The sequence below is a fragment of the Oncorhynchus mykiss genome, chromosome 7 (genome assembly GCF_013265735.2).
Source record: "Oncorhynchus mykiss isolate Arlee chromosome 7, USDA_OmykA_1.1, whole genome shotgun sequence".
NCBI lineage: Eukaryota > Metazoa > Chordata > Actinopteri > Salmoniformes > Salmonidae > Oncorhynchus > Oncorhynchus mykiss.
This window is the reverse complement of record NC_048571.1, coordinates 21,224,552-21,251,268: the sequence shown is the minus strand read 5'-3', so window position 1 is coordinate 21,251,268 and position 26,717 is coordinate 21,224,552. Positions and strand designations below refer to the sequence as shown.

Below are 26,717 nucleotides of genomic sequence, written 5' to 3'. Positions count from 1 at the left end.
CCTGCGGTCACTTGAACGTCATTGGTGTTCCTTTCGTATGTTTTTAAGCATGCGTTTTTGAAAGTCTAAAAGAAATCCGTGAACGAGGCAATGTAAAACCAGCGTGATTGTGATGCCTTCCTAAAATGTATCCAATGGGTAGGATGAAGGGGTACACTGTAAACGAAGGCCTAGATATAGAGATTCTGTTTTTTAACGTGGTTTGGAATATCAACAATTCCACACCTAACGTCCTCAATTACTTTTAACATCTGCTTGTGCAATACTTCCTATAAAGGCTGTAGTGTGGACACATTACCCTGTTATACAGCATGTTGCTATTTGGTTTCTCTGGTCGTCTCCTGTTCTATCCTCCAGGTCTAACTTCTACTCACTCTGCTTGGCTGTGGAATAGTATCTCTCCAATGGTGTCAGGTCAATTTATCAGAGCCATTGATTCAAGATGGTATTTCTGTAGGAAAAATAACTAGCATGATGAGTTCAAGGGGGGGGGATTTGCCCCGAAAGCTTACGAACAGGAAATCGACACACTGCCTTGAGCGGATCTCCTCCTTTCCTGCTGAAATGTGAGATCTCCTTTTTTGGCTTCTCTTGTCTTCACCTCTCCTTCCCTTTTGTTTTGGTTGTGTGTCCTAGGTAGGGCGGAGTGTAACAGAATGTTGTTTTAGACATTGTGCGTTATCTGTTCTACTGGAGTGTCAGTAGGCCTAAAATAATGACCCTGTTGCATTTGTGCAACGGAAACGAGAGTACCTAATCCAACAAGCAGACATGATTTTGTTGAACAATATAAATATTTGGGGGAAAATCTTATTTGCTTTAAAACTGTTGCAAAGACCAGCATGATATTGCCGTCCAATCAAGGACAGATGCCTGCAGTCAACGTAATCTGATTGAAAGAGTATGGAATTTTTGCACGTTAACCTGGCAAACCATCAAGCTAATTATAGGTCATTATCTCTTGCTGTGTTTCACATTTCTATAAGGTGATGTAACTGGTCAGGGTTGCGTGGGTCAGGATCCACAAATTTGAGCAACTTTCAGTGTTCTGCAAGCACAATAGCAAAAGGCTGCATGTGTAACTGAGTTGATCTATAGCGTTGAGACATGTTCACTCTTCATATCGTGAGTTTACACACACCATCCCCTCCCCGTCTCCTGGCTGGCCCACATCTGGTAGTGTTTTGCCACTGTGAGGTATCCCAGGCTTAGAAACCAGATCTCCTCCAGGCAGTCTTAACCCAGGGCCTGATATATACACACACACACACAGTTTACTGACCTGACCCTAAGTCGCTCTCTCTTTCTGCACTCTCTGCTGTTTCTCTTACCCTGTCACTGGTCAATGACTCTACTCCCCCTCCCTCAACCTCTACTCTTCCCCCACCCTTCCTTTCCCCCCTTCAAACTCCACACCATCCTCCCTTCCCTGGGCCTCCATGAAATCAGACGCTTTACAAATAAACATTCGCTCCGTCTGCAGAGCGGTGATTTACTCATGAGGTACCTCCCTCTCTACAGTTCCACACTTGCCTTTTCCAGGTAAGATAATTGTGAGTAAACATATTAAAAATCACATTGAGAAGCATCACTGATACATAATGGAGTAAAAGTGACATTTCCAACCAACATTCATTTTTCATCACAACCAGTTATTTTACATTTTGCATTTACATTGTCCAAGGCCTTGAATGGAGGATAGGCAGCACGGTAAATACCCTCTGCATGTGACTATGTACATGGCCAAAGTTGTTTTCATAATGTATCATGGAATGTGAGATGTCAAATAAATACCCAGTCACTGTCATAAACATGACGAAAGCTCCCTCTGGTGGACAGGAATCCAACCTGCAGTCCTAATTCAGGACATTCTTGTTTTGCCTGCAATGGTATATGTCAAAGTTGGAAATTATCAGTCCTGTTTTTGTTAAACATTTTATTCAAAAAAAGAAAAATGATCTGCTTCCAACCATCCGGATCAAAGCCTCCATAAGGAGTCATTTGTTGCATTGACATTTCTATGTGTGGCTACTGTTGTGGTTCAATACAGCAAGATTATCTTGATTAAAAAAAAGGAGACAAACATTTAAATCCAAGAAGAAGCCAGAGATTAAACAGAAACTTTAACCCCTTGAAATTATCTGAACTTAAACATAATTCAAATAGAAATAAAAAAGAACACCTAGGAAAGGCATCATCAACTAGATTCAGCCACGGGCTGATTCTTTTCTTGAACGGGTGGTCAGGGGGCCAGAACATAATTACGAATAATTTAGAGACTGCAAATTGACCCCAAGAAGCCCAAACAGATATATATTTGACTGAAACATAATTTCAAGCCTTGCTTACATGAAACAAATATCCAAAATTAAAATCACTTGTAGCAGGTTCGCTGGTGTTTTTACAGTCTTATGTCCAACAATTAAAAATATTGTTTTTGGCCCGCGGGCAAATAAAATCACCCGCGGGCCAAATTCAGCCTGCCAGTTGGGGAACCCTGACCACGGACAGAATTATTACACACAAATACTGGATGCAAAAATATACATCCTGATCATAAAAACATTTCATATTTTAAATATCATTAGACCATATCCATCAGTGGTAGGAAACGTGGGATAGTTAAAGATTCAAAACAATGCTTTAGCATTCAGAGGTGGCATATTCAAACTTTAGGTGCGAAAGAGGCGTGTGTAGCAGAGTCTAGAGAAAACCAGTCATTGTATGCGTGTTCTCTCTCTCTCTCAATAGGGGGACATTCAGCTATGACACTGTCTGCACTACAATGTTACCTGCATTGTAAAGGAAGGGAGAAGAAATGACTGTGCGAGGTGTTTAAAAGGAGGAAACAGATCGTCTATCCATTCTAACACAGTCGTTCTTTGTGCCCTCGCACATGGAAGCCCCAATAGAGTGTGTGATCCAGATGGTGCAAAGCACAAAAGCAAAATACATACAAAATTCTAAATGAGAAAAAAAATACTGCAAGTCTAATCATTCCAAAGTCCACCGGTCTGTTCCTGATACACTTCAATGACATCCTCATCTTCCATTCCAAGCTGGGGAGGGAGAGAAAGTCAGACAAAGATGCAGGGGAAAGTTTATCTGCAAGCATGTTCAAGGTTCACAGGAAAACAAATTGAAATGTCACCTAAAAACAATAATAAGAACATTTTGACTTTAGGAGACAGTGGTGGTTGTATAACCTGAGTGCCAGTCTGTTCATGTTTGGAATTGCCATTCCATAAGGGTTTGGCCAGAGAAACAGCCTGGCACCCAGACTAGTGACTGTATGGATGATGCAAGGGAAGAGGGATGGGTTGGGGTACCTCTTTGGGGGTTTGGTTGTCTGAGATTCTCTGTCCTTCAAAAAGAAACCTTAGGGTGTTCATTGGTACACCCTGCAGGAAGGAATCACACATGGTTGCATCAGATACTGGGAACATGATGACATTAATTCTGAAGTTCTGACCCACATTGTCAAAATGAGATGGGACAATCGTTGGGCTTCATAACTACCTGTCTTTGACTGTAAGATTCCTTTAGCTTCTTTAGATGTGTTGTCATCTTCACTTTGAAGTGAATTTCGCTGTTGTCCTGAAAGATAGAATTAGGCTTTTTTGTTGTTGTTGCCTTTTCTCAATTGGTTTTACTCAACTGCTGCACCCTCTCTCTCCTCCGTCCTCTTTTTGTAAAAGGTCAAAGGTAACCGAGGAGATGGAAAGTGGACGGAAATGCACTAGTATGAAATGAGACTCCTCCAATGGTGTGTCATCAGGCAAATGACATTTACAGGGTGGAATCCCAAAATAAATGTATAAAGTGAATAAAAGTAATTTAGCTAGTTGTGAAATACATTTAATAGATTAAAGGAGGAGTAGCATATGGTTTAAATGTTTGCATGCCTTTCTCCTTCGAGAAAACATTAGCTGATTCAATTGTGGCAAATTTCTAAATTTGTCCTAAAGACTCAGGTAGGATACACTTGTGCCACAGAAAGAACAATGAGCTAGTTACAAAAATATTTGCTTGTGCTTACTTACCAAAAGGAGGTTATCAAGGAAGGGAGGACCCTCTTCTATTTGCCTACTAACGAATTGACACTCTCCTCGACCACTTATCGGTTTCCGAGAGAGGGCGGAGGAGAGCGGGAGGACAGACTTTACCCAAATGAGAAAAGGCCAATGGCTCCCCCAGTGTCCTTTCATATTAGCACGTATAGGAAAGGAAATGAGGCAAGGAAGCGAACTCTCCTGTCTGAGATGCATCCACACTTCTCCATATTATCTTACCTGACCAATCACCTTCAGTTTAATGTACTCTCCATCCTTCTTCTCACTTCCATCTCCACTTGAGGGTTTTGTCTCCTGGAATAAAAGTATCCCATTGACATGTGCATACAACATTACATCAGCATAGTCAGCCAGCCTACTGCATTGTCAACATGTCACGAATCCCTCCATGGTTGCCAAACAGAATAAGTTGAATCGGTACGTAGTAGACCAAAATGGAGAGTCAGGTGACATAATGTTAGCTACAATCTTGTGAAAGTAAAACCTAATGTTATACCGTTCGTGCACAGTCAGTGGCACTATTTTCGATCTAGCTAACGTTACCTACAGTAGATAGCCTGTGTTAGCAAACACTACTCTTCTCGGCCCACACAGCGGCTAACGTAGCTTGCTAGCTAGCATTGCTCAACCATTATTCTCTCTTCAACCAATTCAGACAAGTAAGATGTTAATTAAACCGTACCCCTACCGTGTCTGACATGGTATTTTTCTTGTGATGTTTATTTTATTTCACAAAACGTTTAGTTCAAATTTTATACACTGCCTCGGGATTCTTGCTGTTTTGAGAAGCAGGTACCATTAATAAACTGACCCGGAAAGTGAATAGTTCTGGTTCTTCTTCGTCTGTGGTTTTTGTATGGCGGTTGGGAACCAACTCTAAGGTGAATTACCGCCCCCAACTGGACTGGATTACTGGAGCAGAGATAGGGAAGGGCTCAATCTTACCCATTATTCATCGTCTCGTTAAGGAAACTAAGTACATAATTAAACACTACATAAGATTTTCTCAACTGTTCATTTAAGCTTGGCTCTTCAACACCATTACTCCTTAAATCTAAATACTCCCCTTTCCCTCCCATGTTGCTGGCACTGAAGTAGAATGTGTCGCCATGTTTTCCTGACTGTGTTTACATCTCCCAGTTGTATGTTTTCCTACCAATTTCAATGTACTGTTGAGCCTTGTGTGTCCCAGTCTCAGCTTTGTGATTACACTTTCCTCCCCTCTTCTCAACCTGAGGACATCCCTGCCCCCACCATTTTCCTGGATCTTATACAGGTTTCTTCCCTTTCCCTCCCTGTTCCACATTGCTTGCCATTTGTTTTTAACCACTGTTCTTATTAACACGTAGCTTCTGCTTTACTGATTGACATGTCCATATCAACATTAGGATGTTTGAGAGCCTGCTTGGTGAGAACATCCACCTCCTCATTCCCCTCTACTCCCACATGAGCTGGTACCCAGAGGAACATCACAAATACCCTCACCTGTCTCACCCGACACAGGCACTGCAAAATCTCATACAATACATCTTGTCTGCTTTGTGACAGAAATTAAGCTCATCAGTGCTGCACGAGTCAGAGCAGTTGACTATCCTGTCTGGCCTCACCTCCTCCACCCACTCTGCAGCCAAGAGCATAACCAGCAACTCCACTGCGTATACGGATAAATGGCCTGTTGCTCTTTTTGTCACTGCCACCTGAAACTCAGAAACACTAAAAGCTGCACCTGTCCTCCCTGTTTTAGGGTCCTTAGATCCATCAGTGAATACAACATATTCAAGACAGCATACAAACAGTCCCACCTCTCTCACCATGCCCTTACCTAACCGCCAAAAACTTGCATTCAGATCTCATTTATGCTCCCAGGACTCTAGGACCACCTTTTTTTTCCAGGATGTGTGACTTTATGTCCTTGAAGATTTACCCAATATTTCATGGGTAGTTATTATCTTCTCAACTTTAACGACATCTCTCAAATCAAATCCAATTGCATTGGTCACATACACATATTTAGCAGGCGTTATTGCGTGTGTAGCGAAATGCTTGTGTTCCTAGCTCCAACAGTGCAGTAATATCTAACAAGTCACAACAATGCACACAAATCTAAAGTAAAAGAATGGAGTTAAGAAATATATCAATATTAGGACGAGCAATGTGGCTGCCACCGGGGGAGGTCCTGACTGCTCCACAACGTATTCTTAGAGCTTGAGCCTCGATTACGTCTAGCTTTTTTTAAAGATGTCAGAGCTGCTGATCCATATGCTACACTACCATAGTCCAGTGATAACCTTGATAGTGCTGTATATATAATGTTTTTAATGCCATTCTACCTGACCCCCCCACTCCATTCCTGACAGGCAAAGCATCACATTCATTATTTTATTTCCTTTGCTAACTACTGTGTTAATATGTTCCGCCCATGTCATTCGAGTGTCAAATCAGACCTTCAGGAACCTAAACACTTCCACCGTCTCCAGCTTCCTCCCGTAGAGCTTCAGCTATACTTCCGCCCGAACATTCCTTCTAGTAGGAAACCCAGTCTGTGTTTTCTCAACGGAGAACTTGAAGCCCCACCCGAGGGACCACTGCTCAACTTCTCTGATTGCTTCTTGAACTCTCTCAGTTGTATGAGGAATTTTTCTTCCTCTCTTCCACAGCGCCTGGTCATCCGCAAACAATCACCTCCCAATATCTGATCTCACCTGGAGAATAATTCACCAATCATAACGGAGAACAACAAAAGACTAATCACACTTCCCTGGGGCGGGGGTACCATTATCTACCTCATAGCTTTCTGACATACAGCTACCCACTCTCACTTGTACTGATCGTCCAAAAAGGAAGTCCTTTATCCAGTTAAAAACACTTCCTCCAACCCCCATGCTATCCAGTTTGATAAGCAGGCCCCCATTCCCCATCATATCATAGGTCTTCTCTGAATCAAAGAAAATGGCTACCACCACCGCCTTATTTGCCTGTGCCTTCCGTATGACTGACTAGACCCAATACAGGATGCATCGTTCCCCTGCCTTTCCTGAATCTGATAACATCGGCCTCTGCTCTCCAGGAAGTACGTCAGCCTTTCTGTTATCCTTCTTTCCGTAGGTTTACAGACATGAGCTGTCAACGCTATCAGTCTATAACATGATGGATTAATAGGGTCTTTCCTTGGTTTCCGTATTCCGTCCTGCCACACCTTATTGTAAAGGTCCAATTATTTTCCCATGATGTAACACATCTCCTCCTTCTCTCCTCTGACCCTCTCTTTCCAACGCTGTCCCTCTTCCGTTAGATTATTTGAGCTGTGCACCTTCACAAATGTCTGAGCTAACATCTCTGCCGTCTCCATGTCTCTCATTGCAACAGTCTACCCACTTTTCAGCACAGGGAGATCCCGATCTCGTATGACCCCACTCATCCTCGTAATCATACCTCTCCCACAGAAGTAGTCCTGCCTATGTTTCCACAGAAAGGGAATAGTTTGTTTTTCTAAATAAGAGTCCTTTTAATTTTGTGCTTTGGCCATTGCATCACTAACTATTTGCCAGCAGGAGACTTAGTGGCACTGAAGAAGCAACCTGGAATTTGAAATGTTGGAGTAAAAACAATTACATACATTTCACATGATTTAAGTACTGTAGCTAAATTGTATTGCCCAAGTGTGAATGCCAGGGTTAAATTGCAAAAACGTTGGAAGATTGAGATTGGAAGTGCATGGCAATGCACATAGTGAGATTTGAGGTGCATAGCAATGCACATAGTGAGATTGGAGGTGCATAGCAATGCATTCTGACCTATTATGAATCAAAACGGAATAATGTGAGATTTCTACAATTATTGAATGAATATTTTAACTATAAAGTGCAGGACTAGGAGTGCAAGTTATTAACAAATATATTTATAACTATTTTTCTTTTTCTAGGTTACCTCTTCTGTATGTGTTAGTAATCTGACAGCCAAATCGAACGACCACATATTCTGATGACGAAACCAGAAGCGCACACACATTTCTCTGACATCAACAAACTTGTGTTGTGGTTGGACTCTTCCAACTAGGCTTGCTGTTATTATTGGGGGAAGATTGCAGCTGAGCTGTGTTGGTAGAACCGTTTTCATGTCGCTAGGTTTACAAATCAAACAGAAGTGTGGATTAAGTTATCGTCAACGGATAGATAATCAAATGGTTGTTTTAATTTGTGCACGTCGCCATTGTCAGTTTTCACATCGAAGAACGTCTTGCACAACACAAGCGTTAGTGATATCTTGGCCTGAAACTCGGGGCCTTGGACTCAAGTAAAGTTCGAAGCGGACTCTAAACTTCTGCTTTCTCAAAGACCGCTATCCGCGGGGCCGGGGCTCTTGTCGCTGGCCCTGTGGATGAGGAAGTGAAGATACAGAATCCACCCAGGTGAATTAGAAACATTTTAGTTAACCGTTACAATTTACAGAAGGAAAGTACTTGACGAATTGATTTGCACGATGTGTGTGGCCCACGTCACGTAGCTAACTAGCTACGTACCGGTAGCAAGCAAGTTAATCGTGGAAAACATTTAGCTAGCTAACGTTAACCAGCTAACTCGACAACTTCCCTGTCAGGCGATGTAATCTAACGTTAGCTGTCTTTTGCAAATTGTTGATTGTAATCAGATAATATCAGTTTGCTAGCACAGATGCATGTCACCGTCGATAACCAACTAACACGTTAGCTAGCTGTCAACTTCTGTCATGAACCAACTGGTTAGCTGTGCAGCTAGCAAATGAGGGTGTCTCATGTTGATTTGGATCGAAGTCTTTAGAGAGATAATGACCATAGTCATAGATCCGAATGGTATAGCTCAATTAGCTAGATAAGCGTGCATTGCTAACTAGCTTGAACGACAGCCTCATATGGGTTCGTTCCATTAGATTTCAATCACTTTTTGACCGCACCCCATTTGGTTTGAATGACACTTTAAATATTTGCCAATGGCAGAGGTGGTCAGAAAGCTAAAACATTTTAGTAGGTAGAGGGGTGTTCAAATTCCACCAATTTTGCACACGGGCAACTACACGGTAACAGTGACGCTGAGACTCAGATTTGTCAGACTCAATTTCCACTTAACATTTTATAAAAACATATTCACTTAAAGAACAGTGCAGATGCAAAGTTTAGTAACAGAATGATGGCACAAACCTTTTCTCTGTTACCAAAGTTTACACCTGCACTGTTCTTCAAGTAAATGTGTTTTTTGTAAAAGGTGAAGTGGAAATTGAAAGTAGTCATTGTGCATTAAGTTCTATGGTTAGTTTAGCTTTGCAATTATTGCTTTTTGTTTGACATTTGAATGTGAAAAAGTCTGTCACACTGTTATCGTGAAATTGCACACCCCACCCTACATTGCCTAATAAATCAGACTTTGATACAAATGATTGCTATACAGTCTGAAACAAAGTACAGCAAAATTGTGGACATTTTCCTTACAAGCCAGAATGTTGAATAAAATTATATTTGAACTTACTCTACCGGTTGTCTGTGCGGTTGGTCCTTCAGCTGCTTAACATGTTTGTTAAAATATCAACAGGAAAGTATTGTTTACCTAACTTACTGAAGTAGACATTTCTATAACCTGCCACATGCAAAACCATGTAAAGACCTGTTGGTATGAATGCGTGCATGTACTTCTGTCTTGTGCACATGCCTTCGGTCATAAGCAAAAACATTTCGATTGCCATACACACAGACCCACGTTTTGATGTCTGTTTAATAATACTTTCGTGTGGATATTTTGACCAGCTGAAGGATCAAATATAATTTTATTCAACATTTGTTGGCAGAGAATGTAATGTTAATTTCTCTACCATAAGCCGCCTCCAACATTGATTTAGAGAATTTGGCAGTATGTCCAACCGGCCTCACAACCTCAGACCATGTGTATGGTGTCGTGTGGGTGAGTGATTTGCTGATGTCAATATGGTGGGGTTATGGTATGGGGCAGGTATAAGCTATGGACAACAAACACAATTGCATTTGATCGATTGGCAATTTGAATGCACAAAAATACCTCTACGAGATCCTGAGGCCCACTTCTTTTTTTTAAGATGGGTCCACCCACTTGTTAGCCAGGGCCACCCACTGTGGAGACAGGCCCAGCCAATCAGAATTAGACAGATACTCCCCAGTTTCATCAGCAAGTCCTGATGGCCGGTCTCAGACGATCCCGCAGTTGAAGAAGCTGGATGTGGAGGTCCTGGGCTGGCGTGATTACACGTGGTGTGCAGTTGTGAGGCTGGTTGGACGTACTGCCAAATTCTCTAAAACGACATTGGAGGGGGCTTATGGTAGAGAAATGAACATTCAATTCTCTGGTACCAGCTCTGGTTGACATTCCTGCAGTCAGCATGCCAATTGCACGCTCCTTCAAAACTTGAGAAATCTGTGGCATTGTGTTGTGGCATAACTGCATGATATGCCACACTTGTCAGGTGGATGGATTATCTTGGCAAAGGAGAAATGCTCACTAACAAGAATGTAAACAAATTTGTGCATTTGAGAGAAATGTTTTTTTGTGCATATGGAGCAGTTCTGGGATATTTTATTTCAGTTCATGAAACATGTAACCAACTCTTTACATGTTGTGTTTATATATTTTTTCAGTATATTAAATTGTTGCATGTTACACAGCATACTCTTGAATACAGGGTTGGTGTCATGTCAATCATAGATATATATTTCAGACCCCTTCAGACCACTGCAATTTAACTGGTGCCTCATTAGCATTTTAAATTGAAATAACATTTTTACTTCCATTTACTACCACAACGATGGCAGCTGGTCGACCCACTGTCGAATGTCAACTTAAATGGGAATGTTGGTTCTATTATCTATATTTCTGTGATTTCAATAGGTTTCCTATGGAGGACTGACAGTATAATTTAAAACAAATTATATTTCCATTAAAGTAAACATTTTTTGATGTGTGGACAATCCAATCATCTTTGTGCTACCAGTTTTGAACATTGAAATGTTATTCCCATTTTAGTACATTTATCATACTCACCCTGTATTCAAGAGCCTCAATGTCTGTGTCTCAACCGATGGCGGGCACAACACAAACATCACAGAAGATGTAAAATAGGGTGTAAAATATGAGTTTTTAGATAATTGATGTTAAAATATTATTAAAGTAGTTTGACAACCCTGTTTGTAAGCTTTAAAATGTATATCAAACTGAGCTGTTTATCTTTTCTGGTGATGAAGACATGGATGTCTCATGGCAGGGTGGGGGTGTGCAAAATGGGTTATCTTTAAGCACCTCGATCTCCTAAATGTTTCAGCATTCGGGTCCAAAAAGTTACTTTCTGACCACTTCTACCATGGGCAAACATACACTGCTCAAAAAATAAAGGGAACACTAAAATAACGGGCTCCTGGATGAGCCAGTTCCTATGCTTCCTGGCTGATGTTTTGGTCACTTTTGAATGCTGGTGGTGCTTTCACTCTAGTGGTAGCATGAGACGGAGTCTACAACCCACACAAGTGGCTCAGGTAGTGCAGCTCATCCAGGATGGCACATCAATGCGAGCTGTGGCAAGAAGGTTTGCTGTGTCTGCTAGCGTAGTGACCAGAGCACGGAGGTGCTACTAGGAGACAGGCCAGTACATCAGGAGACGTGGAGGAGGCTGTAGGAGGCAAAAAAAACAAGTAGCAGTACCGCTACCTCCGCCTTTGTGCAAGGAGGAGCAGGAGGAGCACTGCCAGAGCCCTGCAAAATGACCTCCAGCAGGCCACAAATGTGCATGTGTCTGCTCAAACGGTCAGAAATAGACTCCATGAGGGTGGTATGAGGGCCCGAAGTCCACAGGTGGGGGTTGTGCTTACAGCCCAACACCGTGCAGGACGTTTGGCATTTGCCAGAGAACACCAAGATTGGCAAATTCGCCACTGGCGCCCTGTGCTCTTCACAGATGAAAGCAGGTTCACACTGAGCACATGTGACAGTCTGGAGACGCCGTGGAGAACGTTCTGCTGCCTGTAACATCCTCCAGCATGACCGGTTTGGCGGTGGGTCAGTCATGGTGTGGGGTGGCATTTCTTTGGGGGGCCGCACAGCCCTCCATGTGCTCGCCAGAGGTAGCCTGACTGCCATTAGGTACCGAGATGAGATCCTCAGACCCCTTGTGAGACCATATGCTGGTGCGGTTGGCCCTGGGTTCCTCCTAATGCAAGACAATGCTAGACCTCATGTGGCTAGAGTGTGTCAGCAGTTCCTGCAAGAGGAAGGCATTGATGCTATGGACTGGCCTGCCCGTTCCCCAGACCTGAATCCAATTGAGCACATCTGGGACATCATGTCTCTCTCCATCCACCAACGCCACGTTGCACTACAGACTGTTCAGGAGTTGGCGGATGCTTTAGTCCAGGTTTGGGAGGAGATCCCTCAGGAGACCATCCGCCACCTCATCAGGAGCATGCCCAGGCGTTGTAGGGAGGTCATACAGGCACGTGGAGGCCACACACTACTGAGCCTCATTTTGACTTGTTTTAAGGACATTACATAAAAGTTGGATCAGCCTGTAGTGTGGTTTTCCACTTTAATTTTGAGTGTGACTCCAAATCCAGACCTCCATGGGTTGATAAATTTGATTTCCATTGATCATTTTTGTGTGCTTTTGTTGTCAGCACATTCAACTATGTAAAGAAAAAAGTATTTAATAAGAATATTTCATTCATTCAAATCTAGGATGTGTTATTTTAGTGTTCCCTTTATTTTTTTGAGCAGTGTATATATATTTAATTCAAATGAAAAAGGTGACGCGGTCAAAAAGTGAATGAAATCAAATGGCACGACCCAATGTAAACTATATTTAGCTAGCAATGCAGTCTGATTCTTGGTTGAATCGGCTTGCTATTGAGTGACTAATTCTGTTGGTGTGCAATACTCAGATTTTACAGGAGAAAGGAACCCCTTTGATGGGAGAATCCTCTATCCTGGACTCCTGGGTGAATCAACGTGTCAAGATGAGTATGTACACTTCCTCCCAACACATAGACGCAGTTGTAATACATCTGAACTGTCATGACATTAGGCCATATCTGATCATCTAAGGTGCCCTGGGAATGCTTTGCAATACTCTCTGTTCTATGGCTTCTATTCTGTGTTTTCTGTTCTGAGCTTTCGATCTGCCCCAAACAGACGAACAGGAGGCGCTGAACTCTATAATGCAGGACCTGGCCGAACTGCACCGCTCTAGCCGCCCTGCCATGACCCTATCTGACCTGGGCAAACCCAAGGCCTCTTCACCCAAAAATCAGGTCTGTCCACTTCTCAACTTGTCACTGATCAGAGAATACTCTCAATACAATAAATGGCATTTCTCTTCCTCATCCCCTTTCCTCTCATGAATGCTGATCTCTCAGTGTGTGTGTGTGTGTGTGTGTGTGTGTGTGTGTGTGTTTATACAGAACGATGTGCGAGTGAAGTTTGAGTACAAAGGGGAGAAGAGGATCCTGCAGTTCTTTCGCCCAGTCAGGCTTGATGACCTGGGGAACAAAGCCAAAGTGGCCTTCGGTCAAGCCATGGACCTGCATTACACCAACAATGAGGTACACATCACGATAACATCATCACCAAGTCACAGTGGGGCTGGGCTGTATACCGTATTTTACAATAGATCGGTATTGATGTACAGACTAGTTTGGGTTTCAACTTGACCTTCTATAACGGTATTTGGTTTGTGATACGCCTGAAGGAGCGCTTTTGTTGTTCCTCAACCACAAGCATGTGTACTTGTATTTGTTTGTTTCATAGGAATAATAAAATACAATAATACAGTAAACCTTGAGACACTTGCGTTCTGTCTGCATGTCAGTGCAGCAGATGCTACAATGATGTTGATGACAGCTATGATGTTTTCACTTTGCTTCTTAATATAAATCCTCTAGTGTTCTATAATGACACTATTAGTTTGTGTTTCCTACATCTGCAAACAGCTAGTTTGTCTTTCCTTAGCAAGTTGGGCCTAAATCTTGTTTGCCGCTAATGGCTAGTTAGCTGGCTAGGTAGCTAATAAATGTACTGAGTAAGAGCAAACGTAACTAGCTGAACAGCCTGATAATACCAGTGATGGTGTAGACCTAAATCAGCATGTTTGTGCAATAGTATCTTCTAAATAAAGAGGAATACCCAAAGCATGAATGTTAGCTATGTGAAGTAGCAAAGAGAGAACATTCAATGTAGCCAAAGATTATAGGGTCCCCTAGAAAACACTTAGGTTCCTACCCTGTCACAATAACTTCTCCTTGGCATTTTGTCATGTCAAACAACACTATATTCAAAGTGCCCACTATTATATTCTAACTATAACATTTGAATGATCATTATATGTCCATGATATCAACAGTTCACACAAGTGTCTGGCTTTAAATTGCAAATCGGATCACAATTCAATCAAATGTATTTATAAAGCCCTAATTACATCAGCTGATGTCACAAAGTTCTGTACAGACACCCAGCCTAAAACCCCAAACAGCAAGCAATGCAGGTGTAGAAGCACGGTGGCTAGGAAAATCTCCCTAGAAAGAAACCTAGGGAGGAACCAGGCTATGGGGGGTGGCCAAGTCCCCTTCTGTTTGTGCCGGGTGGAGATTATAACTGAACATGGCCAAGATGTTCAAATGTTCATAGATGACCAGCAGGGTCAAATAATAATAATCACAGTGGTTGTAGAGGGTGCACCAGGTCAGCACCTCAGGAGTAAATGTCAGTTGGCTTTTCATAGCCGATCATTCAGAGTATCTCTACCGCTTCTGCTGTCTCCAGAGAGTTGAAAACAGAAGGTCTGGGACAGGTAACACGTCCGGTGAACAGGTCAGGGTTCCATAGCCACAGGCAGAACAGTTGAAACTGGAGCAGCAGCACGACCAGGTGGACTGGGTACAGCAAGGAGTCATCAGGCCAGGTAGTCCTGGAGGGAGGGAGAGAGGGAGAGAGGGAGAGAGGGAGAGAGGGAGAGAGGGAGAGAGAGAGAGAGAGAGAGAGAGAGAGAGAGAGAGAGAGAGAGAGAGAGAGAGAGAGAGAGAGAGAGAGAGAGAGAGAGAGAGAGAGAGAGAGAGAGAGAGAGAGAGAGAGAGAGAGAGAGAGAGAGAGAGAGAGAGAGAGAGAGAACAGACTTATCCTAGCCCCCCGACAGGAGGGTTCGGGAGACACTGTGGCCCTCTCTGACGTTATCCCTGGACAGGGCCAAACAGGTAGGATATAACCCCACCTGCTTTTCCAAAGCACAGCCCCCACACTACTAGAGGAATATCTTCAACCACCAATTTACCATAATGAGACAAAGCCGAGTATAGCCCACGAAGATCTCCCCCACGGCACAACCCAAGGGGGGGGGGGAGCAACCCGAACAGGAAGATCACATCAATGACGCACCCCTCCTAGGGACGGCATGGAAGAGCACCAGTAAGCCAGTGACTCAACCCCTGTAATAGGGTTAGAGGCAGAGAATCCCAGTGGAAAGAGGGGAACCGGCCAGGCAGAGACATCAAGGGCGGTTCGTTGCTCCAGTGCCTTTCCGTTCACCTTCACACTCCTGGGCCAGACTACACTCAATCATATGACCTACTGAAGAGATGAGGTTTCAATAAAGACTCTCACATGGGTAGGCAGACCATTCCATAAAAATGGAGCTCTATAGGAGAAAGTGCTGCCTCCAGCTGTTTGCTTAGAAATTCTAGGGACAGTAAGGAGGCCTGCGTCTTGTGACCGTAGCGTACGTGTCGGTATGTACGGCAGGACCAAATCAGAGAGATGGGTAGGCGCAAGCCCATGTAATGCTTTGTAGGTTAGCAGTAAAACCTTGAAATCAGGCCTTGCCTTAACAGGAAGCCAGTGTAGAGAGGCTATCACTGGAGTAATATGCTAACAATTTTTGGTTCTAGTCAACATTCTAGCAGCCGTGTTTAGCACTAACTGAAGTTTATTTAGTGCTTTATCCGGGTAGCCGGAAAGTAGAGCATTACAGTAGTCTAACCTAGAAGTAACAAAATCATTGATACATTTTTCTGCATCATTTTTGGACAGAAAGTTTCAGATTTTTACAATGTTACATAGAGGGAAAAAAGCTGTCCTTGAAACAGTCTTGATATGTTTGTCAAAAGAGAGATCAGGGTCCAGAGTAACGCCGAGGTCCTTCACAGTTGGGACCTAGAACTAGCATCTTTGTTTTGTCCGGGTTTAAAAGTAGAACATTTGCCGCCATCCACTTCCCTATGTCTGAAACACAGGCTTCCAGGGAGGGAGATTTTGGGGCTTCACCATGTTTCATTGAAATGTACAGCTGTGTGTCGTCCGCATAGCAGTGAAAGTTAACATTATGTTTCTGAATGACATCACCAAGAGGTAAAATATATAGTGAAAACAATAGAGGACAAACCATCCACAGAGACCAGGCCAGAACTTGTCCGTGTAGACCAATTTTGGTTTCTAATCTCTCCAAAAGAATGTGGTGATCGATGGTATCAAAAGCAGCACTAAGGTCTAGGAGCACGAGGACAAATGCAGAGCCTCGGTCTGACGCCATTAAAAGGTCATTTACCACCTTCACAAGTGCAGTCTCAGTGCTATGATGGGGTCTAAAACCAGACTGAAGTGTTTTGTATACATTGTTTGTCTTCAGGAAGGCAGTGAGTTGCTGCGCAACAGCTTTTTCTAAAAATGTTGAGAGGAATGGGAGATTCTATATAGGCTGATTAGTTTTTTATATTTTCTGGGTCAAGGTTTGGCTTTTTCAAGGGAGGCTTCACTTTTAGTGAGTTTGGTACACATCCGGTGGATAGAGAGCTGTTTATTATGTTCAACATAGGAGGGCCAAGCACAGGAAGCAGCTCTTTCAGTAGTTTAGTTGGAATAGGTTCCAGTATGCAGCTTGAAGGTTTAGAGGCCATGATTATTTTCATCATTGTGTCAGGGGATAGAGTATAAAAAAATCTGGGTGTCTCCCTTGATCCTAGGTCCTGGCAGAGTTGTGCAGACTCAGGACAACTGAGCTTTGGAGGAATACGCAGATTTAAAGAGGAGTCTGTAATTTGCTTTCTCATGATCATTAACTTTTCCTCTAAGAAGTTCATGAATATATTACTGCTGAAGTGAAAGCCATCCTCACTTGGGGAATGCTGATTTTAGGTTGGTTTGCGACAGTATCAAAAATACATTTAGGATTTTCCTCAATTAAGTTGGCAAAATAGGATGATCGAGCAGCAGTGAGGGCTCTTCGATACTGCACGGTACTGTCTTTCCAAACTAGTTGGAAGACTTCCAGTTTGGTGGAGCAGCAGTGAGGGCTCTTCGATACTGCACGGTATTGTCTTTCCAAGCTAGTCGGAATACTTTTCTGTATAGCAGGGAACTAGTTTCTTATGAGAGATGTTTTTTGTTTTGCAACATTTGGTTTAAAATAAAGCCTAGATTGTTTGCCCATATTGTGCAGCCCTACGTGACAGTGTGGAGATCTCAAATGAGTGCAAGAAATGCAGAAATGGATTAAAATGCAGGAAATGATATTTGGTTGAATTGAACACTATAAAACCATCCGATTGGAGAAAGACACATTGAAGTCACTTAGGATGTATGTGTTGCCACTATAGGGTCATAAAGCAAATGTAGAACTTATTATTCATAACATAGAATACTGGCATGCCGTCCAATATTTTGTAAATACCGTGATATGATATTAGGGCCATATAGCCCAGCCCCAAGTCACAGTGTTGGTTTCTGGCAGTCAAATAAGCACCAAAAGCCAAAATCCTCAACATGTCTGAGCGAGATAATTTATTGTTCTGAGAGAAACTACCAATATACCTTCCTTTTCTCTTTCACTTCCTTCTCTTCCTGCCGTTTTGCTCTCGTTTCTTCCTCTTCTTCTAATCCGACCTGTCTGTTTCCCTCTCTGTGGTTCTCTCCCCTCCTCCCTCCCAGCTGGTGATTCCTCTGACCACTCAGGATGACCTGGACAAGGCCGTGGAGCTGCTGGATCGCAGCGTCCACATGAAGAGCCTGAAGATCCTCCTGGTGCTCCAGGCCTCCTCTCAGGTTAGGACCACAGAGTTGGGAGTGCTGATCTAGTATCAGTTGAGCCTTTTGGATTATAATGAATAAGATTACGCGGACAGATCCTAGATCGTTACTTCTACTCTGAGAGGCTTGGCGGATATGGGCCCAGACCAGATCACAGCACAGTGACTGTAGGGAATCGCACACAATCCATAGCATACTACTGTACTGGCTGATTGACCCATCAACAGCTCACTATGTTCAGCACACTTTCTTGAGTATTTACTTGAATGAATCATCTTAAGACCTTTGTTTAAGCATTGTTTTATTCTGTAAAAGAAACGGTTGTATAGTAAAGCTGTTTTGATATGGATGGATGGATGGTGTTTCATTTCTCCTCTCAGACCTCCACGTCCAGCATGGACCTGCTGCCCCCACACGAAGACCTGGACAACACCCGCTTCAGGGCCACAGACAATAAAAGCATGCTGGCTTTGATAGGTGGGTCATCAACTCTGTGGTGTTTTCAATGACAACTGTGTGTGTGTGTGTGTAATTCATTAATTAATCTGCGAAATTGTCCTTCTAGTAAATACTTTCCATTTCTTTCTCCAAATCCATTTGCTTCATGACATTAGACGCATCCAAAACACATCGTCTTTCACCACCAGTCTAGTAGTAAGTCTTCAGCTAGAAATGTATGTAATTGTCTTTCATCCAGGGTCCCACTCCGGGGACCGCAGCTCTCCCCCTCCAGGCTACATTCCCGATGCCCTCCAGCAGGTGGCCAGAAACGGCTCCTTCACCAGCATTAACAGCGAGGGAGAGTTCATTCCAGAAAGCATGGACCAGGTAACCTCACCTGTAGAGATGGATAGAGGACTCTTTATCCATCTAACCTGTTTTAGCATTGACATTGCCTTTTATGACTTCCACCATTTTTTAAAGTAGTCAACTGTTTGGGGTATTCCTATGGGTTGGGCGATCAGCCAATCAGAGCGTTGTCTTCTTCAAATTGGGTTGCCTATGGCTTGTAAATGGCTTTTAAGCTACATAACCTCCATCTAGGGGCTGTAATAAATGAGTGACACACGATTTTGCCCAGGACTCCAGCACTGCAGGTGGTGGTAAATCACATATTAGCTTCACTCTTCTTTTTTATACACAAAAGAAGAAAATGGACTACTTCAAAATGGAGATGGCCTCAATGACGATGCCAATGCTCTCACAGACGCCATAATGGCACAGATACAAAGATGAGTCATCTATCTCTATGACCTCACCTCTGAGACTGGGGAAAGATGGAGACAGGGGCCCAGATTAGGAACAGTCATACTAAGGCCTAGTCCCAACACTCTCGCCTACTCGTAACTGGCCTTCATTACCACCGTTATGAACATTTTTATGAACATGTTCAGAGTATGACAAATGATAGCAGTCACAAACTCAATCTCTCCTTTCTAGATGCTGGACCCTCTGTCAATGAGCAGTCCAGAGAACTCTGCATCAGGGAGTTGTCCCTCACTGGACAGCCCACTGGACAGGTGAGTCGTGAACATCCAACTGAGAACCACATAGCCAGCATGCATTGTGGTAACCTTCAACACTTCATCTTCTGAATCAAACTGTTTTTAAAGCATGTATTCCTCCTGTATTTCCTTGCAGTGATAACTATCCTAAGTCCCGTATGCCCCGGGCACAGAGCTACCCAGACAACCACCAAGTTTACCCAGAGTATGATATTCCAGTGTTTGAGAAGTCGGGGAAAGGGGGCACTTACCCAAGGCGATACCACATTTCCTTTGGCCTTCAGGACTACAGTGATGGTGAGGGACCAAAAAAAAAACAGACCCTCTCTAAAAGTCCTATTCAATTCAACCTTAAATCCGGGAGTCCGATTCTTTATTTTAGAGTATCACAGAAAACTATTGTTGTTTACCTTCATTCTCCCTCTCCCATCCTCCCCTGCAGGGCGTAAGACGTTCCCTCGAGCGCGGCGGACCCAGGTCCACGGTTTCCATTCCCCGGTCAGTTTCAGCCCCACAGAGCAGTCTCCCAGCACCAGCAGTGGCAGCAGCATATTCACCCCAGACCTGGAGGAGCCCGGGGGTCGCAGACGCAGGGGCAGCGACATCGAACCCAACCCCACCCTCTCCGTTATGGACATCAGCCCACCCAGCCGCTGTGAGTAGAGCTGGCTGAGGGAGAGAATAGGGAGGGGTGGGAGAAAATGTACAGATTGAGAATGGAGAGAAGAATGCTTATGTGGGGGTGAAAGAATGGAAGAAAGTTCAGGTGGAAGGATAGCTGGTCTGGCCAGGTAGCTGCTAAGCACTTTGCAACAAACGTATTTCTTGGAAGCGCACACAAATGACCTAATTGATTTCCCCCATGTCTGCCCAGCTCCACGTGCCCCTACGAACTGGCGGCTAGGTAAACTGCTGGGTCAGGGTGCGTTTGGCCGTGTCTTCCTGTGCTACGATGCAGACACGGGCAGAGAGCTGGCCGTTAAACAGGTCCAGTTTGACCCAGAGAGTCCCGAGACCAGCAAGGTGAGTGGAACCGAGGTTGTGTTTGTCGAGAGTTGTGTACACTGTGCACTCAACATATCTTGTCTATCTGCAGGAGGTAAGTGCCCTGGAGTGTGAGATCCAGTTACTGAAGAACCTGTGCCATGAACGGATCGTCCAGTACTATGGCTGTCTACGAGACTCCAACGAGAGAACTCTGTCCATCTTTATGGAGTACATGCCCGGGGTAAGTGTGTGTGTGTGTATACGGTTGAATAACTGAACTTAGACCAACTCCATCCTGTCTCCGTCCACCAGTGTGGCGATGTCGGCTGCGTTCCAGATTGTATTTGTTTCAGTGAAGTTTCACAGATGACCGGCACGGCGCTGCTGCAGTAACGATGACCTGGAACGGACCCGCCGGTTGCTTTAACTCCCATATGGTCACCCTCTGTCCCCAGGGCTCCATCAAAGACCAGCTGAAGTCGTACGGGGCCTTGACGGAAAACGTGACGCGTAGGTACACCCATCAGATCCTGGAGGGAGTGTCCTACCTGCACAGCAACATGATCGTCCACAGAGACATCAAAGGTACAGAAGGAGAGGGGGATAAATGGATGGAATATTGGAGTAAAATGTTGCTGATTCCCATAGGAAGGACCATTATCATGAATGAGAGTGCTGGGCCCATGTTCTGGTTCATGTAGTGCTTATGACAGAATGTTGATGGGTATTGAGGGGAACATTGCTGTAACTCAAGCAGTGCCTTCTGGGTAATGTTTCTTATGAGAGAATGGACCTACACCACCTCCTTACCTCTTCCTGTCCCTCCCTCTTTTTCCAGGGGCCAACATTCTGCGGGACTCTGTGGGAAACGTGAAGCTGGGGGACTTTGGGGCGAGCAGGCGGCTACAGACCATCTGTCTGTCAGGAACAGGGATCAAGTCAGTGACTGGTACTCCCTACTGGATGAGCCCAGAGGTGATCAGTGGAGAGGGCTATGGCAGGAAGGCTGATATCTGGTAAGACTGATTATTACTGAGGCAGACTTACCAGAAAAATAGTTTCCACCTCCTTGTCTCCTCTTTCAAACCACTGGCTGAGACTTAAAGCCCACATGCAGTCTTTGTATTTAAAAAAAAAATCACTATATGGCTAAAATGTAATGAAAATAACTCATACATTTTATTTTATCATGTATTTCCCTTGCGCTGTCTGATCGTGTGGGCGTTAGGGAACACACATTTTGAAGATATTTGGATACACACCCGTGATTAGCTAATAGGATGGTCTAGAGCCCACCCCCTTACCCAAATGACCAGTCATTGGTCTATTATAATCAGATCCCATTGTCATGTGGGCCAAAAGTTCCATCCCACCTGAACAGGCTGAAATTCCAGGCATTTTTTTCAAACCGCTCTTACACCAAAAGCTCATTATAATTTGTACAATTTCAGACTGTTATTTTGAACTCATAGTGTGGAAATATCATAACAGAACATGAAAATCTAGTTTAATTGCACTGCACCTTTAAGAGGTTTCATATGATTTTCAATTAAGTCTCTTTAAATTAGTGGTCAGAAAGGAGAGGGGATCTGGAAAGGAGGCTATGGTAGACGAGTGTAACAGCCACTGTCATGTAAATCAATAACGATCTTGATGTGTTGAGTGGGAGGCGCTATAGGAGGACGAGCTCATTTTAATGTCTGGAATGGAATTAATGGAGCAGAGTATCAATATGTTTGGTACCATTCCATTGATTCCATTCCAGCCATTAAAATGAGCCTGTCCTCCTATAGCTCCTCCCACCAGCTGCCTCTGGTGGGATGTCATGTCAACTGTTGATGAGGAGAATGATGATGATGTTGGCTAATGTCAGTGGTGTCCTCTCCAGGAGTGTGGGTTGCACGGTGGTGGAGATGCTTACCCAGCGGCCCCCCTGGGCTGAGTTCGAGGCCATGGCGGCCATCTTTAAGATCGCCACCCAGCCCACCAACCCCTCGCTGCCCGCCCACGTCTCCGACCATGGCCGTGACTTCCTCAAGCGCATCTTCGTGGAGACCAAGCTGAGGCCCTCGGCCGACGACCTTCTGAGGCACATCTTTGTTCACTAGCCCCTTTCCCCCTGACCCCTGAACTGCCAGAGATGTCCTTAGATTCGCTGCCTCTGACTCCCCCTGACTCCACCCTCCCAGCTCCAGACAGAAAGCCCCCATTGGACCAGAGAGGACTTGGTGGGAGGTATCCATCTGGTGATTGGATGAGGTGGGTAGCGGTGGGGACTACAACTCCTGCGTCTCTGTTTTTAGGAGACTGGCAAGGAGGAATTAATGAAATAACTCATTTAGAGAAAAAGTTGCACCTTAATTTCAGAAATATGGTAAGTTGCTCAACCAAGATGACAAAATAACCTTTTTTGAAAATGTTTTTATGATTAATATCTCCTGCTTTTGATTGTGGAGTGTGACTCGGTCACTCTGCACTTAGCTCACTGAGTCAACGTCTGTGTTTCTGATCTGGACCTTAGTGGAGATTTGAGGTGATGATCATGATAATCTGGGCCACGTTTAGTAGGCAAACGTTGTGGAACACATTGCAGATAGAGGTGGCATGACTAGAGCCGAAACAATTCCTTATTCTACATATCTTAGAGGAAGGTTTGTTCTACATGCTATATCGATTTGAGCGTTGCATAACGTTGTGTCCTGCTGAACGCACCCCTAGTGTGGTCCTGACTCGACCCAGAATGTACAGCTGAAAACCCATAGCACGCTGCTATCGAATCCACAACCAGAACACCGGGTGAGGAGAACACCCCCCCCCCCCCCCCCCCCCCACCACCAGCTCTTCCTGTCACACTGCTGCCTACGTTGCTCCCCCCTCACTTGCACATTCACAGTCCATGTAGAGCACCCAGAACTCAACGATTCTTCATTCTCTCGATGCTGAAAAAATGCTTTTGTTGCTAGGATCCCTCGCTTTACTTCAGTCTGTCCCGCGACAGTTGTGAGTGTCCGTCTGTTCCTCTGCTGTGTCAGTCAGGTCGCCTGTCTGTCAGGGTCTGTTGTCAAATCCCCTCCCAGCCTTTTGTTCTTTGCCTTGTGCCTTTTTTAGCAGTGTAGGAACATGTCTAGTTGAAACGTTTTCGGGTACGCATCAGACGAGTACCAGCCTATTTACGGTGCGGATCATATCCAAGTGTTGTGGCACTGTTCTCTGCCTTCTCCTCACCAGGGGTCATAGGTCTCTTACTGACCCCAGATCAGATACAATCGAGACACACCAAAGCAGAAACCTAGAGTGCTCATCATAATGGGTTTGGTGCTTCAGTTCTTAACAGAAATGCATCTGAACTCTGTGATTGGCCGTGTGGTACTATGATGCCAGTTGATTGCCTAAAGTTTAGGCAGGCCTTAGTTGATTGGTCAAAGGTACATTATGGCATTTTAAAACCGGAAGAGTGGAGAAACGCTAGCCAATTAGGATGCTTGTTACTCAGTTGTAGGCATACTGTATGTTAATATCAGGTACTACTTTGTGCTGAAGCACTATGTTAGCCAGTTTACATCTTGACTAAGATACTACTGCACTGAACAGTACTCAGCAAAAAGCTCTGCAATTATGCCAATATCAATACTCAACAGTACTGGTGAATACTCAGTTATACTCCACAGTGTTGGACACCATCTGGGACTATTGTGCCCTCTTGCCCTACAATGCCTTGCGAAATAAAGTACTGGTATGTTGCAGTAGTATGTGCTGTGTCATGTCTCACATGCTGCTCCTCTCAAACACTCCTTTAGCATGCGCACACACACCAGAGTAGTTTTCAGTATGTTTCAGTTGGGGATGGTCTCGACTACTCGATTCTCGATTTGTATTGGAAATTTGCAAATTCAACTATTTAGCAGGTTCAAATGACAACATTTCAAACTCTAATATGTGTTTTATTGTTTGGAGTGTATCAAGTGCACTGAAAATATCTCATTTAAAAAAAACATGAATTGAAGCAATCGATAGCATACTGCAAGATGGTTTTGCCAGCAGCCCTGTTTTGTACTTGCATGTGAATACTCGAGTACCTGAAATGGTTTGCATGAGAATACTCAGACATTTTTTTCCAGATGTCAATCCCTGGTTTCAGTGCTGTACTCAGCCATACCTCAACATTACTAACAAGTAGACTTATCTAAAATCACAGCAGTGCTAACTGTTTTGTGCTGCTTTGCGCAGTGAATGTCAGATATATTTTACCCTTATTTTCTAGATGCAGTAGGATAGGTATTGGATGACGATCTTGTCCTTTTTTAAATTAGTGATGGAAGTGGCTGTCTATTTGACTCCAGGGGGTGTGGTTGTCATTGCCTGTAAGCTAACCCATAGGTACTCACGGTATGGAAACACAAGCTCTTTTGTGTGAGGAGTTCAGGAAACCTACTGATCAACTAGCCTGTAATATGATCGAGCATTTCTCCCATCACCTAGGCATTAACTCCCCCTCAACCATAGGTACTAAATCCGGTCTCTCTCGCCCGCTGAAGGAGTGCTTGTTAAACTGGTTAAGAAAAATAATTGTCATTGACTCCACTGTTCTGGATTCTTTTAGTCTGAGAAGCAAAATAGCGACCGTGCGTGTTATCGGCTAAGCTGGTCCCCAAGAAGCTAGACCCCTTCCTTACCCTCCTGCATTGCCTGTAAAAATGAAACTGAACATTTCCATTGGCACTGGACTCGCTGAGATCAACTGTCAACAGAAATAGTGACGCCATATGCACTATTTAAAACTGGTACATAATGCGTTCTCTACCGCTCGCTTCTTCAAGGTTACTCATTGGACGACGGACTTCTACTCTGTTGAGCATAGACTGTCTTGTGTTGTTTCTGTTAGCGATGACCTTTTTTGCACATTTTTTAAAGACTTCAGATTTTTTACACTGATTGTAATACTTTTGCTTCTGTGTATGTGGGTGTGAGCAGATGTGTGTGAATGTTGTATGTGAATGTCTGTGGTTGTGTTGCACAAGGATCTTAGTCAGGAATGTAATGTTTCATTCTCACCACCAGGTGGCCTCATTCACCATTGTGGATTAACACTCCCCTGTTGAAATGAGAAGTCTATTCTAAATCTGAACACAGACTTGGTGGCTGTCCTTCATTTGCTTTTTAATTTCACACCCCCACTCAGAGGGACTGTTAGTTAGTGATAGTAGTGTATGGTAGACGAGGCCTGAATCCCAAAAGCCCTGCTCTTTACTTGTGTAGATCTGAGAGGATTGGACAGGTGGGTTTGGGATTGGGGAAAGACTTAAAGTAAAAGGCAGTGAACTGAGATGCATATGATAAGGAACCACATGGTATTCCCCTGCTTCTTCTAGAAAACCAACAAGGTACAGACGAACTATACCAATATGGTCCAATATGTGCTTTTATAAGCAACTGCTGACACTCCAGGGTGCTGTAAGCACTTCTCTCGTGTGTGTGTGTGTGTGTGTGTGTGTGTGTGTGCTTGACTGTGTCTGTACTGCAATTTGTGCTCAAAGGACACTTGGGGGTGCCCAAAATGCCTTGCGCATTCGGACTGTAAAAAAAATATATAGTTGAAGAAAAATAATGTGCCCCTTTTTAAAAAGAAAGATTACACTTATATCCCACACATTTGTTTTCTGTGTATTGTAAAAGAAGCCATGTTTATAATTCCATTTGGTTTGTGACCAATAAGCCTGTTTATATCAGAACTGTATATCAGTGGTATGCATCATTTTTTTAATATATATTTTTATTTTTAAATGGGAGATTTTATGCATGGTTGGATCCTGAGGAGAGGTACAATGGTGGCGGGAGGCCCATTGGTTTTAGCCTGAGTGCCAGTCTGTCTGTGCCATCATACTAATTCCATGTCACTCATTGTTTGTCTTGTCAAATGATAGCAATGGAGTAAACAAGAACAGATCTGGGACCAGGCTAAGGCCTATTGGCTCCTCTGAATGAATGCTGAAGAGAGGAGACATCTTGATGGAAAAGGGTTGGGAGAGACTGTCAGTCTGTTGGCACTTTGATGTGTTAATAATTATGATGACAATGAAAATAATAAAATATATTTATTTCAC

At 43.8% G+C, this 26,717-nt stretch overlaps 2 protein-coding genes across 3 annotated transcripts; one reads left to right on the top strand and one right to left on the bottom strand.

Moving 5' to 3' along the window:
- Positions 1–1,919: 1,919 nt before the first annotated feature.
- On the bottom strand, positions 1,920–4,911 carry sumo1 (SMT3 suppressor of mif two 3 homolog 1 (yeast)). Of its 2 annotated transcripts, none has more exons than XM_036981861.1 (5): positions 4,756–4,911; positions 4,293–4,367; positions 3,520–3,597; positions 3,330–3,401; positions 1,920–3,059 (listed from the first exon to the last, which is right to left on the bottom strand). In XM_036981861.1, exons 1-5 carry the CDS (start codon positions 4,771–4,773, stop codon positions 2,991–2,993), a joined length of 312 nt encoding a protein of 103 aa, XP_036837756.1. In that variant the 5' UTR covers positions 4,774–4,911; the 3' UTR covers positions 1,920–2,990.
- Positions 4,912–8,077: 3,166 nt separating this feature from the next.
- On the top strand, positions 8,078–26,717 carry LOC110527482 (mitogen-activated protein kinase kinase kinase 2). Its single transcript, XM_021608777.2, has 15 exons — positions 8,078–8,481; positions 12,997–13,075; positions 13,247–13,365; positions 13,516–13,656; positions 18,026–18,139; positions 18,505–18,601; positions 18,822–18,952; positions 19,565–19,644; positions 19,766–19,926; positions 20,072–20,284; positions 20,504–20,652; positions 20,726–20,857; positions 21,072–21,201; positions 21,455–21,632; positions 22,505–26,717. Exons 2-15 carry the CDS (start codon positions 13,024–13,026, stop codon positions 22,722–22,724), a joined length of 1,917 nt encoding a protein of 638 aa, XP_021464452.1. The 5' UTR covers positions 8,078–8,481; positions 12,997–13,023; the 3' UTR covers positions 22,725–26,717.

Bases quoted from the DNA above. Each gene is read 5' to 3' on its own strand.
- sumo1 (XM_036981861.1), bottom strand. The intron at 3,402-3,519 runs GTAGTTATGAAG...TCCTTCCTGCAG, and splicing joins AATCTTACAGTCAAAGACAG to GGTGTACCAATGAACACCCT. The intron at 3,060-3,329 runs GTACCCCAACCC...CTCCCTCCCCAG, and splicing joins ACAACCAAACCCCCAAAGAG to CTTGGAATGGAAGATGAGGA.
- LOC110527482 (XM_021608777.2), top strand. From the start codon at position 13,024: ATGGGAGAATCCTCTATCCTGGACTCCTGGGTGAATCAACGTGTCAAG. The intron at 13,366-13,515 runs GTCTGTCCACTT...GTGTTTATACAG, and splicing joins CCTCTTCACCCAAAAATCAG to AACGATGTGCGAGTGAAGTT. The intron at 13,657-18,025 runs GTACACATCACG...CCTCCCTCCCAG, and splicing joins TGCATTACACCAACAATGAG to CTGGTGATTCCTCTGACCAC.